A 20,794-nucleotide genomic window follows, 5' to 3' on the forward strand; every position below is an offset into this window, starting at 1 on the left:
GAACCAACCTGAGGAAGCCTGTTGTTTGCACAAGAAGCAGGTTAAACTTTTTAGGGAGGTGTTCTCGGATCTCACTAACCTATCACTGAGAGGCAGAACTATCCTCAAATGCAAATATATATTAATTTGGAGAACCTGTGCTAGATGTAAAAGACCAGGCAAGAAAGACAACCATTCACAAGGAAGATGGAGTCTTCAGGAAACAGCCCTGAATCCCACAGGTGAATTTGAGAATTATTCAATGCTTCCTTAGTTATTCCGACTTCTTCATAGCTGTGTGTATCTAATGATGATTACATCCCACTGGGTAATTATTTAGGACTAAACTTCATTAAATATAGATAAACTTGTTTCAAGCAAGCAGGGGATGACTCTGGATGCCTTTTAATCAAATATTGTCCTTGATTGGTTTTTGGGATGTGGGAATTCAACCGTTGTGGCTTTTAAATTATGATTTATAACTAAAATGTTGGTGAACCGGTAATTGAAATTTACTAAGTAAACTGTGGTTTTAAAAAAGCAAGGGTTAACATGTGGGAATCCAGCCTTACTACTTTATAAATTTAATAATTTGTTTTCTCACTGTATTCCATTCTAGCCATTTTCTTAAGTTTTGAACTGCCCATTAAGACTGGGTTGATTTATTTATTTATTTATTTATTTATTTATTTATTTATTTATTTATTTATTTTTCAAACTTCTATACCGCCCTTCTCCTTTCGGACTCAGGGCGGTGAACAGCCAAAATAAAAACATTTATACATAACATTACAGTTAAAAATAGATTTAAAATAATTAAATAAATTTGGCCCGTAATTTAAAACTTGTCAATTTAAAATCCGTATCAAATTTTAAAACCTACCATAAAATCAAGACAGACCGGCTAACTGAAAAAAGTAAGTTTTTAGGGCCCGATGAAAAGTCCGGAGGTCGGAGATCATTCGTATCTCTGGGGGTAGATTGTTCCAAAGGGTAGGTGCCACCACAGAGAAGGCTCTCCTCCTGGGGGTCGCCAGCCGGCATTGTCTGGCCGACGGCACCCTGAGGAGGCCCTCTCTGTGGGAGCGAACCGGCCGGTGGGAGGCTATTGGTGGCAGAAGGCGGTCCCGTAAGTACCCCGGCCCTAAGCCATGGAGCTTAGCTTTAATCTACTTATGTAGGGATTGGATTTATTTTTATATCTACAGTATCTGCAACAATATATTCTGAATTAGTAAATAACTAAGTTTTCCAATTTACCTGACCAAGTTACTTGAAAAACAATCTCTACATCTTGCTAACATTTACCAAACCTTAGGTAATTAGGTATTTAAATATGAACATATATGCTCTTGGTCATAAGGAATTTCTTCCTTTTCAAGTGTTTATTTAATAAATTGTGACTTTTATTATATTCCAACTTCCTGGAATAAATGGTGGAAATACGAATTAAATAGGGCTGTACACCACTCAACGTAGATTTTAGGATTCTTGATCTGTAGAATTTCGTTTAGGAGAAGGAGGACAATGGGAAGAACAGCTGGATTGTTCACAAATAAGCTTTGTTCTAATGCAGGGGTGTCAAACTCGATTTCATTTGAGGGCCGCATCAGGGTTGTGTTTGACTTCAGGGGGCCAGGGTGGGCATGGCCAGCATGATGTCACTTATATCAGGGAGCGCATGTGGTGGCCTGAGCGTTCTGCCAGCAAAAATGGACTCTCGAGCTCCGTTTTCAGCTGCGATGGCCTCCTACAACCCTCTGCCAGCAAAAACGGAGCTCGAGTGGCTGTGTGCAGCCCTTGAGAGCTCTGTTTTTTCTTGCAGAGGCACTGTGAGCCGGTCCTTCACAGTTTCCAGGGCGGCCCCGCAGGCCAGATCTAAGCACCCCGCAGGCCGGATTCGGCCCCCAGGCCTTGAGTTTGATACTCCTGTTTTAACTAATTTACCTCACAATGACATGTTTTTGCATTCAACAGTTAATCCTTGAACTACCATTTTGCTTCCTTTTGGAAACACCCTTAATCCCCAAATGACTACAGGTAGTCCTTGATTTACAACCTTTAATTTAGTGACCGCTCAAAGTTACAACAGCACTGAAAAAACTGAGATGACCATTTTTCACACTTACGACCATTGCAGCATCCCCATGGTAACGTGGTCAAAATTGGGATGCTCGGCAACCGGCATGTATTTATGACGGTTGAAGTATCCCGCAGTCACGTGATAATCTTTTGTGACCTTCTGACTAGCAAAGTCAGTGGGGAAGTATGATTCATTTAACAACCATGTAATTAATTTAACAATTGCAGTGATTCATTTAACAACTTTGGCAAGAAAGGTTATAAACTGGGGCAAGACTCACTTAACAACTGTCTTGCTCAGCAATGGAAATTTTGGACTCAATTATGGTCGTAAATTGAGGACTACCTGTAATAAATTTAGTAGGCTAAATATTTCCTATATGTTTTGAATTTGCAAACTCTAGGAACTTTAAGAAAAATAAATGCTACATTTTTAAAAAAGTAGTATTTAACATTACTAAAATTAAGGAAACACGCTTTCTAAAACAGCAATATATATTTTTCTGCTTGATTTATTTTTCTTTTTATAGTCAGCGAAGCTATGCACTAGTCCTGAAGTCCATAAGTGATGGAATGGATGCAATATTTTTCCATCACAGCAACTTTAAGACGTATGGACTTCAATTCCACAATTCCCCAGCTAACCATCTTGCTGAGATTGAAAAACACTATAGAATTTAGTATTCATCTAAAAGGCACATGCAGAAACCCATAATCAGCTCTATTTTCCAGTTGGCGAATCACATTTTTGTTTGCTACATAATAAAACATTTGGAAGAAGTTTTATTCACATTAAAACTTGCTTCCGGTGTACAGTTGGAAGCAATAATGCAAGATACAGGCAGAATAATGAAAACGATTAAGATCTGCACATACTCGTTTAAAGCAGCTTTAAAAAAAATACTGTACCTGGAGATTACAAATTCTCCTTACAGTAGATTTTTGCAGATATCCCAGCAATATGAATCCATTACTGTTTGCTTGACTTTTGATTAAATTGTGCAACAAATTGAACGAAAAATGGGGTTTGAGGTATTTGAGTGTTTTATTCTTATTCTTATTTATTTATTTATTTGTCAAGCATGTATAAGATGACAGATATAAGTATAAACATGATTATGAATACAGGAAATGGATATGAATAAATGGGATAGTAGGACAGGGACGGTAGGCATGCTGGTGTGCTTATGCACGCCCCTTACTGACCTCTTAGGAATGGGGTGAGGTCATCAGTAGACAGTCTAAGGTTAAAATTATAATAAAATAAAATAAAATTGGGGATGAAACCACAGAGTCAGGTAGTGCATTCCAGGCATTGACCACTCTGTTGCTGAAGTCGTATTTTCTGCAATCGAGTTTGGAGCGGTTTACCTTAAGTTTGTATCTATTGTGTGCTCTTGTATTGTTACAGTTGAAGCTGAAGTAGTCATTGACAGGTAGGACATTGTAGCAGATAATTTTGTGTACTACGCTTAGGTCAGACCGAAGGCGGCGTAGTTCTAAGTTGCCTAAACTGAAAATTTCAAGCCTGGTGGCATAAGGTATTCTGTTGTGAGCAGAGGAGTGGAGGACTCTTCTCGTGAAATATCTCTGGACTCTCTCAATTGTATCAATGTCCGATATGCAGTGCGGGTTCCAGACAGATGAGTTGTATTCAGGGGTGGGTTCTACTTACCTTTACTACCGGTTTGCAGCGGGGCCGCACACGCTCGCTTCACTCGCACATAAGCGTTTTGATGACATTGGGGTCGGTGGGTGGGGTCTCCCGCCGGTTTTACTACCGTTTCTATAGAACCGGTGCGAACCGTGGGCAACCCGGTTGCACTCAAGAATTGATCTAGCAAAGGTTTTCCTCAGAAAAACTAAGAGAGATGTGAAAAAGTATTTCAAACTCATTCTCCCAAATCATGGAGTAGATTGTCGGGAGCACCTGTGTATGCTTAAGGTGTATGTTTTTTTTTTCCTCCTTCTGTATGTACACGATCTGTTTGTCTATTCTATTATTTCCTCCTTTTTAAAGGCTAAACTGCCAAGTGTCGTCAGTTGTTGGGTGGTGCCTAAATTGTATCAAGTAAATAAAAAAATAAATAGAAACAGAGAGAGGGATTTGTGCTACCGTGCTGCATCTGTTTCAGCTCCTCTATTTTTAATCATCAGGGCATGTTCTTCATATTTTTACAACATTAGGAAGAACTGCTCAGGCACCGGCTGTTCTAATTCTTGGGAACTGAGATGGTGGGATTGGAAGCATGTGTTCCAATTGTTTTGCAGAAACATGCCATTTGTTCTGCAAATGTGCTTTGAGTTGCCCCAAAAGCAAAAGGCTCAGCTGGGTGGGTAGCTCTTAGTATAGTTGGGAATCAGCACCTTCGATCAGCAAGATACTTGTTTTGTCCTCTATGCTTTTTGCTGAGATATTATTTATTTATTTTATTTATTTATTTTATTGAATTTCTATACCGCCCTACTCCCGAAGGACTCAGGGCGGTGAACAGCCATGAAATAAAACACATACATATACAAAATTTAAAATCGAATAAAATGAATTAAATAAATTTGGCTGAATTGATACCCATAATTTAAAATACCCATATTTTAAATACAGTAAAGATTTAAAATTTAAAATTTACACTTAAAAGGGAGAAGCTTTAGGCGAGGCCAGCAGATATTAATGATATTTCATTCCCTTTTTTAATATTTTAACTTTGGAAATAAAATGTAAAAGTATTATTTAAAAAAGTTTAGTAGAAATTAAACAAAAGAAAAGAAACATTAAAAAATGCCGAGGTATAGGTAAAGGTTGGTGCTCATCTCTGTTTCAAAGCCGAAGAGCCAGCACTGTCTGAAGACGTCTCCGTGGTCATGTGACTCAATGCCAAAGGCGCACGGAACAGTGTTACCTTCCCACCAAAGGTGGCCCCTATTTTTCTACTTGCATTTTTATGTGCTTTCAAACTGCTTGGTTGGCAGAAGCTGGGACAAGTAACGGGAGCTCACCCCGTTACGCGGCACTAGGGATTCGAACCGCTGAAATGCCAACCTTTTGATCGACAAGCTCAGCATCTTAGCCACTGAGCCACCACATCCCTTTTATGCCGAGGTATAGAATGGTCAAAAGTAGTGTAGCAAAGACTGAATTTCTTTATTGAGAATGGAACATTGAGTAAATATTGAGGAATGAGGGGGGAAAATAGAAAATAAAGAATGGAAGAAGAATGGAATGGCATGTTGAAGAGGCGGACTAGAATCCTGTTGAAAAGAATTACAAGTCTTTTATTTACTACAATTACTAGAATTACTACAGAGAGATAGAATCAAGATCACGTAAAGTACAAATACCGCTTTATCAAGCCTTACTAAGACCACACTTGGAATACTGCATCCAGTTTTGGTTATCATATTATCAAAAAGATGCTGAGACTTTGGAGAGAGTGCAGAAAAGAGCAACAAAGATGATTAGACAACTGGAGGCTAAAACATATGAAGAAGGGTTGCAGGAATTGGATATGTCTAATCTAGTGAGGGACTAGACCAGTGATGGCTAACCTTTTTGCCGTTGTATGCCAAAAGCAGGGGGAGTGTGTGGGGGTTACGCATGCGCATGCCCAGACCCATAATTCAATGCGCCCCGCCCCCCCGCGCATGCACGCATGACCCCCCGCGCTCCCCCTGCTTTTGACACAGTGGGCTCGGTAGTCCTGTTTTTCTCCCTCCCCAGGCTCCAGAGGCTTTCTTGGAGCCTGGGGAGGGTGAAAACTGCCTCCCCCCCCCAGAGGCCAGAAACGGTCCATTTCCCAATTTCGGGTGGGACTGGAAGACGCGTGCCATAGGTTCACCATCACGGGACTAGACTATTGACGGACATGGTGGCTCAGTGGTGGCTCAGTGGCTAAGACGCTGAGCTTGTCAATCGAAAGTTTGGTAATTGGTAGTTCATCGGTTCGAATCCCTAGTGCCGCGTAACGGGGTAAGCTCCCGTTCCTTGTCCCAGCTTCTGCCAACCTAGCAGTTCGAAAGCACATAAAAAATGCAAGTAGAAAAATAGGGACCACCTTTGGTGGGAAGGTAACAGCATTCCATGCGCCTTTGGCATTTAGTCATGCCGGCCACATGACCACGGATATGTCTTCAGACAGTGCTGGCTCTTCATCTTTGAAATGGAGATGAGCACCACCCCCTAGAGTCAGGAACGACCAGCACATATGCAAAGGGGAACCTTTACCTTCAGTCTAGTGAAAAGAAGAACTAGGGGGTGATATGATAGCAATGTTCCAGTATTTGAGGGGCTGCCACAAAAAAGAGGGGGTCAGCTTATTTTCCAAAGCACCAGAAGGCAAGACAATAAACAATGAATGGAGACCAATCAAGGAAAGAAGCAACCTAGAACTAAGGAGAAATTTCCTGACAGTGAGAACAATTAACCATTGGAACAGCTTGTCTTCGGAAGGTGTGGGTGCTTTTAAGAAGAGACTGGACAGCCACTTCTGGAATGGTGCAGGATCTCTTGCTTGAGCATCCTAGAAGGCATCCAAGGTCCCATCCAACTCTGTTATTCTTGTTTCAATGCTGATTTCCTCCTCCTGCTCCTCCTGCTCTTGCTCTTTCTCCTCCTCCTCCTCCTGTTTATTTATTTGTTTGTTTGTTTTCAGAAAAGGATTGTTCGCTGGAATAAAAATGAAAATGAAGAGAAAAGGCGACAAGGGGTTATTTATTGCAAACAAAGGAGCAACAGGTAAGCCTATTTGGTTTGAGAAGATGTCATGCTGGAGACCTCAATTTACATTTTTGGATGTCCAGGAAGCACAATGGTCAAGATATGGATGCAGAATCCAGAAATAATTGGGCCTTTAAAGGGAAGGGAGAGAACAAAAAGGGTTTGGCTTTTTTCTTAGAATGTTAAAACAATGGTGAAATTCAGCCGGATCTATCCGGATTGCATGATCCGGTAGCGCCGGTGGTGGGAGGCTCCGCCCACCCGTCCAGACCTCATCATGTTTTGTTTTTTTACCCTTTGCACATGAGCAGAAGGTTCTGTGCATGCGTCGAGGCGTGCGTGCTCACATTTGCAAGCCGGTAGGTAAGTAAATTTCACTCCTGATGTTAAACCTATTTTAGGGCCTACACTATTGAACATTTCTTATCCAGAATGGCAGGACATTTTTAACTTTAAGCAGCTTTGATCGGAGAAGGTTCTCATAATTTGAAACAAGGGGTTTCTAGGCAGATATTTGCCCTCTCCTGCTTTAAACCTAATGCTCAAGGTGTCACCCGCAGATACGCAATAGTTAGGTAATTATTTCTAAAACATCAATAATGGAAGGCAAGCTTCTCTGAAAGTCCTCTTGCTTATCAGAAATGAACTTTCTCAGTCACATACAGCTATAATGGATTATTGCTTTAAATCTCAAAGGTTCATCCCGGTCAGCACTTCTTTACTCTCCTACCATCGGGCAGGAGATATAGAAGCATAGCCAGCCGAATGAACAGGCTGAAAAATAGCTTCTATATGTGGGGCTGTCAGACTTCTGAATGCAACGTAACACCGTAACTATTTAGTATGATAGACTTGCAGAGCCAGCCAGCACAACGTGCAACATATCTATACTGGTGTAATATAAGAGTCCCTTGGGAGTTGGGCAGCATAGAAATGCGACAAAATACTTGAATAAATAATAAATAAATAAATATAATGGAATCAGTGGTGGTTTTCAGCCAGTTCTATCCGGTTCGGGCAAACCGGTAGCAGCGGCTACAGGAGGCTCTGCCCACCTGCCCGGATGTCATCACGTCCCATTTTTGACGCTCTGCACATGTGTGCTCACATTTGCGAACCGGTAGCGAAGGTAAGTGAATTTCACCCCTGAATGTAATGTTATGCACATATATGTGTATGGGATTGTGTGTCCGTTAGTATGATCTATTGGATTAGGGTTTTTTTCTTTCTTTCACTTATGAGTTATTGAGATGTATTTTGTGTTTGGGGGTGCTGCACTAACAGAGGCTGATCCAGGGGTGGTATTCACTTACTTTCTCTACCGGTTCGCAAATGTGAGCGTGCACGCATCCCGTCCATTCATACGCCCAGCCTTCCATGTATGCGCTTTGCTGGTGCATGCACTGTCCGCATATGCGCCCGGACTCAAAAACATGCCTAAATAGGATGGCATAGAGCTGGGGCGGAGGCGGGGGAGGAGGCGGAGGCGGGCCCACCCACAATTTCCGCTACCGCTTTGGCCGAACCAGTCCGAACCGGCTGAATACCACCTCTGGGCTTATCCAATCTCATTGTACACAGGTTGTGCATTGACAATAAAGGTTTGAATTGAATTGAATTGTCCTTCCTGAATTTATCTACCTGGTTGTTTTTTTCCTTTTGGGATTTGTCTTTTAGGGAGAGGAAGAAGCGAATTGCTGTATAGTTATAAATCTAAACCAAAGCTAGCCATCAAGGGGACTGATTAATTTGTCCACAGAGATGTCACTAAGAAACTTCCAACTTTCCTTTTCATTATGAGCAGATAATTGAGGAAAATGTCACACAGGGCTTCATTATTGACATTGCCGGCAGGCATTTCAAATAAAGTAATGAGGTAAAATTCATGCCATCCAAGCCACATGATGTCTTTTTCATGTTTTGGATTAGAGTTCCAATCATAATACATATATAGAGGGCACAGTTTGTACATTTTTACCACAAAATCCATGCTTTTAATAATAATATAGTAATAATAGTCACTCGACCTATGATGACCATTGAGCCTAAAATGTCTGTTGCTTAGCAACACAGTTACTAAGTGAGGTTTGCCCCGTTTTACAACTTTTCTTGCCACAGTTGTTAAGTGAATCACTGCAGTTGTTAAGTTAGTGACATGGTTGTTAAGTGTATCTGCTTCCCCATTGATTTTGCTTGTCAGAAGATCGCAAAAGGGGATCACATGACCCTGGGATACTGCAACCATCATAAATAAATGCCAGTTTCCAAGTGTCTGAATCTTGATAATGTGACAGTGGGGAATGCTGCAACAATCAGAAGTGTGAAAAACGGCCATAATTCCCTTTTTTCCGTGCCATTACAACTTCAGACAGTCACTATGTCAAGGTTTCCAACTAATGAACCCAAGCAATCGGATGAACCCCATCCATAAGTGTCACAGATCACGTTGGCCAATTAGGTCAATTGGTGGGCTCTCCAGGCACTCCTTCCCCGACCTTATCCATTGCCAGTAGAGATGACCTTGGTTCTCAAGAGAAAGCTCTCTGTTGTGTCTAGTAAGGCATTCCAACCTCCTTCCCCTCTTCCCCCTCTATGTGGCAACTAAGGAACAGAAAAATGGTTGCTGCCAGATTCAGTTCGAAGTTGACAGTCAGCTCTCCCACTAGTGATTGAAAAGTGTCATCAGGTCACCTTCGCCCTCATCTTCGCTGTCATAGGAGTCAGCAAATTTGTTTCGGTTCATTAGTCGGAACCTTGACACACTAAACAAATGGCTGTAAGTCGAGGACTACCAAATAGAAGGCACAATTTTCTCACGACTACCACAAAATCCATGCTTATAAACATATATATTTCTCTTCCACAGAGGAGAAGATACCTGAACATTTACAGCACGAGATTGTGAGTGGACAAGATGGCGAACTAGAAGATATGCTGAATGATGAAACTGATTCCATGTGTAGCTCTGGAGTCTCAGCGTCTTGGAGTAAAAGGTATATCAATCAAAAAAATCTCTTCCCTCGCTAAATGCTCCTGTCTTTTGTTGATCTAGCAGAAGACTGGAAACCATGGAAGTTGTCACTTTTCTACATCATCTGGCATTAACTCTTAAAAGGTTGAGAGTTGGTGTGCTTAAGTGTAAAACTAATATGCTCAGTTGGAAGCTCTTAGCAGATAATGACATGCAGCAGGAGGGGGAAATGACGACAGAATCTGTATTTCAACAAAATGTTGCCATCTGAAGATAAAAGAGTGGGAAGGAACAGATCAACAATCTTGATTTCGCTTTCGCTCTTGTCTGTAGAAAGCAAGTTGCTGACTTCAGTGCAAATTGAATCTACCTTCGAGGTCGAAATGAAGCTATAAAATACATGTACAGCAATATTTTTCATATACCGTATTTTTCAGCATATAAGACGCACCTTCCCCCACCAAATCTGGGTACGTCTTATACTCTGAATGTAGCCCCGCCTGGCCTCTCAAACTGAGATTTCAGAGGCTGAAAAAAGCCTCTGAAAGAAGCTTCAGAAAAAAAACCTCAGAAATGAAGCTTCAGAAAAAAAGCCTCCAAACAGAGCTTCAGAAAAAAAGCCTCTGAAAGAAGCTTCAGAAAAAAAGCCTCCAAACAGAGCTTCAGAAAAAAAGAAACGAAGTATCAGAGGATTTTTTTTCTGAAGCTCTGTTTCGGAGGCTTTCAGAGGCAGAAAAAAAGTTTTTTCTTAAATGGAGTTTCAGAAGTTTCAGAGTCAGAAAAGAAAAAAAGCAAGGCACAGAGCTCACAACCAACGAACCTGTTGCTAAAATTCACCTCTGGGAACAGCTGATTGGGGGTATTCCGGGAGGCCGATTCACCCGCCAATCAGCTTTTTTCTTATTTTCTTCCCCAAAAACTAAGGTGCGTCTTATACTTTGAAAAATACGGTATGTGCGATTGACAGCTGTATTATATCACGTAAGAACTCTTGTCAGTTTGGCAAGCAGGCTACTTCAATATTCCTGGTGTTATATCCTGTTCTTTGGGCTGATAACAGTGACTTTGTTGTTAATATTTAAACACAAACCAAGTTTTGAACAGGTGACTATGGCTGTGTAATTCACACAGGCTGAGTTCCAAAAAGGTGCTTTTCGGCATGAATGCAATACCTGCCTGCTTCCCTGGAAAAGATGCGGCTGCTTTAAAGAGCTGCAGTGGCTATGTTTGTATTCCCTCATGCTCGGTCTGAATTACTTCTAACTTATTTCAAAACTATTGCCCAGTTCTGCAGATGTTCTAACAGAATACAGGTAGTCCTTGACGTACAACAGTTCATTTAGTGACTGTTCAAAGTTACAATGGCACTGACAAATGTGACTTATATGACCATTTCTCACACTTACAACCTTTGCAGCATCCCCATAGTCACATGATCAAAATTCCAAGATGCTTGGCAACGGGTTCATATTTATGACCGTTGGAGTGTCCCAAAGTCATGTGATCCCCTTTTGCGAACTTCTGACAAGCAAAGTCAATGGGGAAGCCAGATTCACTTAACGACCGGGTTACTCATCGATTAACTGCAGTGATTCCCTTAACTGCTGTGGCAAGGAAGGTTATAAAACGGGGCAAAACTCACTTAACAAATATCTCACTTAACAACAGAAATGTTGGGCTCAATTGAGGTCGTACCTGTATTGGGAGTACCCACCACCATTGTTGTGACCAATGAATGGGGAAGAGTAGACAGTATTCCCAAGTATTCTCTTAAGAGTAACTGAGCAAACAGGGATGAATGCAGGGGTGAAATGCTCCTGGTTCGGACTGGATCACCTGATCTGGTAGTGATGGCGGCGGGTGGTTTGGAGAACTGGTAGCAAAAATCCCTGCACCCCCCCATGCCCAGCTGAGCTGCGCGATCATCAGAGGCTGTTTTTTTTACTTTTAAAAGCATTTTTTCTACAACCTCTTCGGCTGAAAAAAATGCTTTTAAAAGTAAAAAAAAACAGCCTCTGATGATTGCGCGGCTCAGCTGGGATCGTCAGAGGCTTTTAAAAGCATTTTTTTCTGCAACCTCTTCGAAGGTTGTAGAAGAGGTTGTAGAAAAAAAAAATGCCTTTAAAAGCCTCTGACAATCAGGCGTTCCCAGCTGAGTTGCCTGATCATCAGAGGCTTCTAAAAGCATTTTTTTCTGCAACCTCTTAAGGGTTGTATAAAAAATGCTTTTAAAAGGAAAAAAAAAAAGTTGGCCACGCCCACCCAGTCACATTACCCCCACCACCAAGCCACGCCCACAGAACTGGTAGTAATAAATTTTACATTTCACCACTGGATGAATATTACTCAAAGCTTCTGAGTAAGGCAAATAGTTTATTCATTCATTCATTAGACTTAGAACTTAGACATAGAATAACTTTATTGCCCACCTTTTCTGTGCCTGTTCTGAAATTAATACAGGTAGTCCTCAATTTACAATCACATTTGAACCCAAAATTTATGTTGCTAAGTGAGAAATTTGTTAAGTGAATTTTGCCACATTTTACAACTTTTCTTGCCACATTTGTTAAGTGAATCACTGCAATTGTTTAATTCCTTAGCCATGTGTGTATAAGAAAAAGTATATGCTAAAACCAAGTATTCAGAGCAAGCAGGCTTTTTTCAAAATAGATATTCATGAAACATCCTTGCATCTGTGAAGGGCCCAATCAATCTGTTTCCATCCCATTCATTTGTATTATCTGGCAGAACAATTCTTCTCAGTGCCTCATCACTCAGCCTGCTACAGAACAACCAACACGAGCTATGAAAAGGGTGACACTACTATACATCAAGAACATCTCAGAACCAACCAACAGACTATTACAACCACATGACATTACTCTGTGGCACACAAGCCAACTAAAGCTCCTAAAACATCTTAAGTAAACCAAAAAGCCCAGTAGCCCAAGAAGAAAAAAATAGGAGACATACATTTACAACATACTATGTAAAGACGGTAACAGCTATCCTGTTTCTCCGAAAATAAAACCCAACCAGAAAATAAGCCCTAGCATGATTTTTTTAGGATGCTCGTAATATAAACCCTTCCCCCAAAATAAACCCGAGTTAAGGTTGTCAGCCACATGGGCACATTTAGTACTGTATTTCTCCAAGAATAAGACCTAACCAGAAAATAAGCCCCAATGCGTCTTTTGGAACAAAAATTATTATAAGACCCAGTCTTATTTTCGGGGAAACATGGGTACTAGGTAGGACAGTCAAGGAGAAGATTATCGGAGCACATCCATAAACACCAATTAGTAGCCAGAAGATATCATGGAAACTCCTTAATCTCACAACACATGGACAGACTCAACTGTATTCAGCTGTGAAATTGTGACTATCCTAGATCAAGCTAAATCCGAAAATACTAAAGGAGTTCCAGAAGCTTGCAATTCACCAAAATAAGCCATCAATCAACTCATAAAAATAAACCATATTTACACACCACCCCAAATAGCAACAATAAAATGCTAATAAGGAAACAAAAAGACCAGAGCACATTATCTCCAGCAGCCAACACCCAGATAAGCAGGGATTAATACCCAGCAAACAATTAAGCAGAAAACAATATCCTAATCAAGGAATTACCACAGAAAAACCCACATTCCACTAACACTGGGAGGGCAAGCAAACAACCAAGTTCAGAGAGTAACCATGAGCTAGATATATATATTCTCCTCTATTGGAATTTTTCACTTGGATGACATTTATTCAGAATATCCATGATACTTTCAAAATCTCTTTTCCATTATCCATTATAAGTCCTTCCCCCCAAATAAACCCCAGTTAAGGTTGTCAGCTACATGGGCACATTTAGTACTGTATTTCTCCAAGAATAAGACCTAACCAGAAAGGCCCGGACTGATGGGTTTTATATGGGTTTTTAACTTTTATCTGGTTTAATTAGGTATTTTAACTTTGTACTGTGGTTATTGTGGATTTTATTGTTGTGAGCCGTCCTGAGTCCGTTGGAGATAGGGCGGCATATAAATTAAATTAAATTAAATAAATAAATAAATACTGTGCTGAATGCAAGCATCACTAACCTGCTATCAGTAATTCCTACTTTCATATATACCCACAATGGCATAGATGATACCAATTTTTCAATATACATCTTAGCTCTTCCATTCATAATTAAAACTTTGTGTTCCCAGTTGATAGGAAAGAAGGAGGAAGGAAGGAAGGAAGGAAGGAAGGAAGGAAGGAAGGAAGGAAGGAAGGAGGCAAGGGGAAAGGGAAGGGGAAGAGAGGAGAGAGGAGAGGAGGCTGGATGGATGGAAGGAAGGAAGGAGGCAAGGGGAAAGGGAAGGGGAAGAGAGATGAGGAGAGGAGGAAGGAAGGAAGGAAGGAGGTAAGCGGAAAGGGAAGGGGAAGAGAGGAGGGTTGAGAGGAGGAAGGAAGGAAGGAAGGAAGAAAGAAAGGAAGGAAGAAGGAAGGAAGGAGGCAAGGGGAAAGGGAAGGGGAAGAGAGGAGAGATGAGGAGAGGAGGATGGATGGATGGAAGGAAGGAGGCATGTGGAAAGGGAAGGGGAAGAGAGGAGTGATGAGGAGAGGAGGATGGATGGATGGAAGGAAGGAAGGAAGGAAGGAGGCAAGCGGAAAGGGAAGGGGAAGAGAGGAGAGTTGAAAGGAGGAAGGAAGGAAGGAAGGAAGGAAGGAAGGAAGGAAGGAAGGAAGGAAGGAAGGAAGGAAGGAAGGAAGGAAACATTCTTCTAGCTTTCTGTGAAGGTCTGATTTATACAACATTTTAGCCTAGAGTATGTTGTGCAAACTCAGTCACTGCAGACTTCATAGATGAACATATACTAAACACTCATTCTAAGTAAAATGTTTGGGCTGTCCGGTTCTAAAAACAGAAGTCCTTCCAGCATTTTGCTCCTAGAATGGATGGCTTTATTTATGCTCCTGGGAAAAGACTAACAGAGCACTCTCTTGTTTGTCCTCCATATTAAATCATCTTGAGGATGATAGTATTCTTTAATACAGAAGGTCATCTAGATGCACCATGTATAGTAATGATTAATTGCCATTTTCTCCAATGCTGATTAAAGTTCTCCAACTGACTGAACACAGGATCTTTTGAATGCTGAAACCTGACATTGTTATGAAATGATGGTTTCTCTCCAATGTTGTATAACATATGAAGCCATCAAACCTCATAATTGCTGGTATTATTTAATGCCCTTTACATCAGGCTCCCAAAGGTTCAGGAAGAGATTGTTCCTAGCTCTTTTGGGAGTGAACTTGAAAATTTAGTCTTGGCTTTGGCTTGGCATTTTGAGTGAACTGAACATTTTTGCTATACATGAACCAGACCAAAATTGCTTCTCCTAACAACCATGCTTAGAGCAATATATGTGAACCAGGCAGTAGTGGGATTCAAATTTTTTTACTACCAATTCTGTGGACGTGGCTTGGTGGGCATGACAAGAGAAGGATACTGTAATATCTCCATTCCTTCCCCACTCCAGGGGAAGGTTACTGCAAAATCCCCATTTCCTCCCAATCAGCTGGGACTCAGGAGGCAGAGAATAGATGGGGATGGGGCCAGTCAGAGGTGGTATTTACCGGTTCTCCGAACTACTCAAAATTTCCGCTACCGGTTCTCCAGAACTGGTCAGAACCTGCTGAGTACCACCTCTGGAACTAGGGCCATAAATGCTTTAATTTTGGAACTTGGATTATTGCCTATGTCCTAATAGTTCTCTGAATAACTTGCAATTTTAAGTAAGCCCTATGCCTAAGTATGAAAATGGACAAATTAAATGGCATTAGACTTGTTAACAATGTAAAATGTAGCTTCTGAAGATTGAGTCCTGTCTTTATCTTCTGAAATGGAAACAGAGCCAAGCTGCAGTTGAAGATCCATGAAACAGAACTGAAGACCCAGAATTATCAGGTAAGGTACAAAATGATGGCCAGCATCTTAGGTCAAGGAACTGAACATCCCTTTCGGTTTGGCAGAAGGAGGAACGGCAGAACCTGGAGGTGGAGTGAAAAAGAAGGATCAGCCTAGAATCCCTACGTAGCAACAAGCAAACTAAGTCTAACCTCCCCTTGAGTGCTATTGATCTTTAGCTAACTCTTACCAGGTGCTGAGTATTACGGTAATTGAGAAGAGTCCTGTACATAGGCTTTTAGCAATAAAGCAGCTTTTTTGAAGCTTCACTGACGCCATCATGGTGACGTAGTGGTTAGAATGCAGTACTGCAGGCTACTTTGCTGACTGCAGGCTACCTGCAATTTGGCAGTTCAAATCTCACCAGGCTCAAGGTTGACTCAGCCTTCCATCCTTCCAAGGTGGGTAAAATGAGGACCCAGATTGTTGGGGGAAATATGCTGACTCTGTATACCACTTAGAGAGGGCTGTAAAAGCACTGTGAAGCGGTATATAAGTCTAAGTGCTATTGCTAAGCGCTTTTGCTATTCACATGTGCACCTGGTCTTTCCCATCTGAAAGATTTTGAGTCAAATTTGCATTGCGTTCTTTCAGATTGCCATAACCATCATTGAAGCACGGCAGCTCGTTGGTGAGAATATAGATCCGGTGGTGATTATAGAAATTGGGGATGAAAAGAAGCAGACTACAGTCAAAGAAGGAACCAATACACCATTTTATAATGAAGTATGTAAACTGAGCTGAGTGGTTAGAAAACACAGATGTCCACGCTGGTTTGCTTTCTGTTTTGTTTTTTTTAGTAAAATGAATAAAATGGTTAAAAGGCCAGCTCTGCCACCTGTTGAAGGGATCTTCCCCATTTGGGGGTATATTAGAGTGATACGGGCATTACAGCAGAATACAGGTAGTCCTCAACTTACGTCTGTAATTGAGTCTGGAATTATGGTTGTCAGTCATTAAGCAGGTCACCACATGACCATACTTGATTTTATTACTTTTTTTTTTTTTTGCAATGGTTGTTAAGCGAACACCTTGCTCGTTAAGCAAAGGCTGCAATTACTAAGTGAATCTATTATCCGCAATGGGCAATTTTTGTCAGAAATTAGAATTAAAGACCTTTTTCCAGCAAAAAAAGTCATATCATGTGACCGTGGGGATGGGGAGTAATGTTCAAAACTTTAAATCTGGGTTGTACATAACCCTGGGGATTGTCATTTGTAATTTTGAATGACACTAAGCAACCAGCATCAAGGGCTAACTGCAAATTCCATGATATCTTGCAAATGAACCTGCAGCGTAAACATATTAAAAATGTTGTTAAGAGTTTCACTAAACTTCAGTTCTCAGATTTTTTTCCTTTAAGAGAAGGACTTATCACAGTGATGGCTAACATTTTTGCCATTGTGTGCCAAAAGCAGGGGTAGTGGGGGGGATTGCGTGCGCGCGTGTCCACACCCATAATTCAATGCACCCCATCCCCCCATGCATGCATGCATGACCCCCCCACTCTCCCCCCACGTTTGGCATGTGAAGGCCCGGTGGGCCCGGTAGGCCCATTTTTTTGCCCTCCCCAGGCTCCAGAGCCTTTCTAGGAGCCTGGGGAAGGAGAAAACAGCCTTCCCCACCCCGCCAGAGGCCCTCCGGAGGCCCAGAAACAGCCGTTTCCCGACTTCCAGTGGGCCCAGAAGGCCTGAAAATCACCTGGCCAGCGTGCACATGCATGCTGGACTGAAGTAGGGCAATGCTCGCGTGCCCATAGATATGGCTCCGTGTGCCACCTGTGGCACCCGTGCCATAGGTTCGCCATCACGGACTTATCATTTAATTTAGGGTTCAAGTGAAAAAAAATTCAGAAAGCAGAAATCAATTCTGTAATAATTAAGATGATAACAATAAAGGTTGCCTCTCAGCTGGATGAGAACAACAGTGATGGAGAAGTTGGAATTATTTTTTCCCCCTATGTGATTCTCTCATGTTATCCTTTGTGGAAAAATTTAAAGATAAAAGATCTAAAGATACTCTTCTAAATTCTGTCATACTTATTTCTTTGGTTTTTCTCCCCCTTCTCAGTATTTTCTATTTGATTTCACTGGGCCCCAAGTTCATCTGTTTGACAAAATTATCAACATCTCTGTAAGTATACACATCGTGGGCAGACAGTTCATTTCTTGTTTGAAAATGGTTCTGTAGGAGAGAGATGGCTTGTACTTATAAAAATTAAAAATTGACAGGACTACTTTATGTTAATACAAAGCTCAGGTATTCTTAAACCCTGCCTCTTTAACTTTATTTCTAATTGGAATAATCTATTTTCTTCTCCAGTCTATTTTCTATTGGGTTCCTTTCTTTTACATTGCACATTTAAATCAACATTTAAGTTTGGGCTGTCAAGGTCAGGCCTATTTTTTAGGAAATAAGACAACTTGACAGCCAGCATCCAAAATTCATGCCTCTTTTCTGACACTGTTGTAACTTTAACTTGTTTGCAGAATCAAAGGGTCTGGAGCAGAGGTGTCAAACTCAAGGCCTGTGGGCCAAACCCAGCCCCCAGGCTGCTTAGATCTGGCCCGTAGGACCACCCTGGAAACAGCAAAGGACTGACCCGCAGTGCTTCTGCCAGAGAAAACGGAGCTTGGGAGGGCCGCACGCAGCTCTCCCAGGCTCCATTTATGGCCAGGACAGCCTCCTGCAGCTCTGTGCCAGCGAAAACAGAGCACACAGCTGCCCCTCACCCCCACCTCGAGCTCTGTTTTCATTGGCAGAGGGCTGCAGGAGGCCATCCTGGCCGAAAATGGGATCCTGGGTTGCCACACACATTCCCCAAGCTCCATTTTTGCTGGCAGAGGGCCACACCCATCCTATCCAGGCCCACCCCCTGAGGTCAAACACAACCTTTTTTATATAAAATTTTATTATAAATTAGAAATATAAAACAGAATAAAGACTATAACGAAACACAATCACATACATACGACTGAGGTTGATTCAACCCCCATATATATACAGTTTCTAAATAGCATTACATATCATCATACTACAGCTTCAATTTGGTTTATTATACTGCATCTTGCATTTGTTAATCTTCTTATATCTAATGTTCCCTTATTTATATTTAGCTTGCTACTTATATATGTATGCTACATGCTTCCCTAACATCTACCTCATGACATTTTTACTTCTATCCATTGGTACCATTTATCCCAGCTTTGATTGAAAATTGATTCTTGTCTATCTTTAAGTATATATGTTAATCTATCACATTCTGCACACCACAAAATTTTGTTGATAATCATCTGATCCGATGGTACTTCCTTCCCTTTCCAAAGTTGCGCATATGCAATTCTAGCCGCAGTGGTAATGTGTATGAAAAGGTACCAGTCTGTTTTCCTTATGCCCCCAGGGTTTATTCCTAGCAAGTAGACCTCTGGTCTCAGTTGAAAACTGACTCCTGTAATCTCCATGAGCCAAACTTTTATCTTACTCCAATAGTTCTGGGCTTGTAGACATGTCCACCATTGGTGGTAAAACACAACCTTGATGTGGCCCTCAATGAAATCAAGTTTGACACTCCTGGTCTGGAGCTTTTACAGGATTCACTGATTGATTGATTCTACTGTATTGATAGAAAATATGAACAATCTCATTCCCTTTAGTGGCCCTTGTGACATTTCTTATAGAATCAGAGGTGACTGCAGGAAGCAGTCAAAAAGCCACAATTATGAGATCAAGGCTCAGCCTATTGTTAAGGTAACAAATGGATGGCACTTCGATTGCAACAACAGAGATATCATCGTGACTTTTTTGACCATGTCCTGCAAACACCTCTGCCCAGAATGAATTATGGCAAGGGGTTAAAATGGCAAGAAAGGGTAAAACACAGAGGAATCTGCAAGATTAAAAGATCTCGTCAAAATAAAAGAACAGCTGAATTACATTAGCAATGAACAAAATTTCAGTTTCTTCCAGTGTTGTGTTATATCTTCAGATCTGTGAAATATGTTGCACCAAATTTGATATTTTTAAAACATCTATTTACCTGGAGATATTGTATATAAGATATTATAGTCATTTTTCCAAAATAAAATACAATGTATACATTAATTTAATGAATATTTGAATAGAATAGTAATTTTGAATAGTAATTTTCCCTAATTACTAATTGACCCTAATTGAATGACATTGAGATTTTTTTAAAAAGCATTTCAATTGTTTTGTTTGTACTTTGCCTGGAAAATATTAAATTAGATAGATTTAAATTCAATTTATTTTCCACCATCCCTATACTATAGAATGATTAACAGAGAGGCCCATGAATATTTATTCCAAGAACAAATCACTACTCTGGTTCTTCTGCTTTTGGAAAGTTCAAATGTTAGAGAAGGAACTAAACTTTCATTTACCCTATTTCCCCCAAAATAAGACATCCCCTGATAATAAGACCAATTGGGCTTTTGAGCACATGGCAATAAGGCCAAGCGCTTATTTCAGGGTTCAAAAAAATATAAGACAAGATCTTATTTTCAGGGAAACACGGTAATAAAAATGTTTATTCTCCATAACTGTAACTTCTTTGGGTAAAATTGCATTAGCGATTGAGGTAGCACACTAAGATAGATAAATACATAGATGATAGACAGAAGATGATAGATAGATAGATAGATAGATAGATAGATAGATAGATAGATAGATAGATAGATAGATGATAGAAGATAGGGAATGGATGGATGGATGGATGGACAAACAAGATGATGGATGGATAGAGAGAGAGATAGAGAGAGAGAGATAGGTAGATAGATGGACAAACTTTTCATGTCTTCCTTCACAGGTTATGCATAACAAACTTCTAAAAAGTTTATTGATTGGCTCCTTCAAAGTAGATTTGGGAACTGTTTACAATGAACCAGGTAAGCAAGATATTTTCAGCAATTCTTTTTGTTAAGTAGTTTTTTCTGCTTAACTGTTGCACCTCAAGGTTAATTCACTTAACTTGCAATTAAAATAAAAAGCAAACAAAGCAACCCACTTCTGTATTGTGTAAATATTGCGTATTCACGGATCATATTGAACCATCTATGTTAAGGTTAAAAGGGACGCGGTAGCT

The 20,794-nt window shown here is 40.7% G+C and overlaps 1 protein-coding gene across 1 annotated transcript in view; it reads left to right on the forward strand.

Annotated features, from left to right (window-relative positions):
* FER1L6 (fer-1 like family member 6) overlaps positions 1-20,794 on the forward strand; it is a 129,054-nt gene that overhangs the window by 12,091 nt on the left and 96,169 nt on the right. Inside the window, exons 2-7 of the mRNA XM_087890886.1 lie at positions 6,711-6,793; positions 9,642-9,768; positions 15,639-15,693; positions 16,288-16,419; positions 17,764-17,826; positions 20,519-20,597. Of these exons, the coding sequence (XP_087747012.1) occupies positions 6,711-6,793; positions 9,642-9,768; positions 15,639-15,693; positions 16,288-16,419; positions 17,764-17,826; positions 20,519-20,597 (539 nt within the window). The remainder of the gene's footprint in view (positions 1-6,710; positions 6,794-9,641; positions 9,769-15,638; positions 15,694-16,287; positions 16,420-17,763; positions 17,827-20,518; positions 20,598-20,794) is intronic.

Source organism: Pantherophis guttatus, chromosome 3 (assembly GCF_059756535.1).
Source record: "Pantherophis guttatus breed Tessera chromosome 3, ASM5975653v1, whole genome shotgun sequence".
Taxonomy (NCBI): domain Eukaryota; kingdom Metazoa; phylum Chordata; class Lepidosauria; order Squamata; family Colubridae; genus Pantherophis; species Pantherophis guttatus.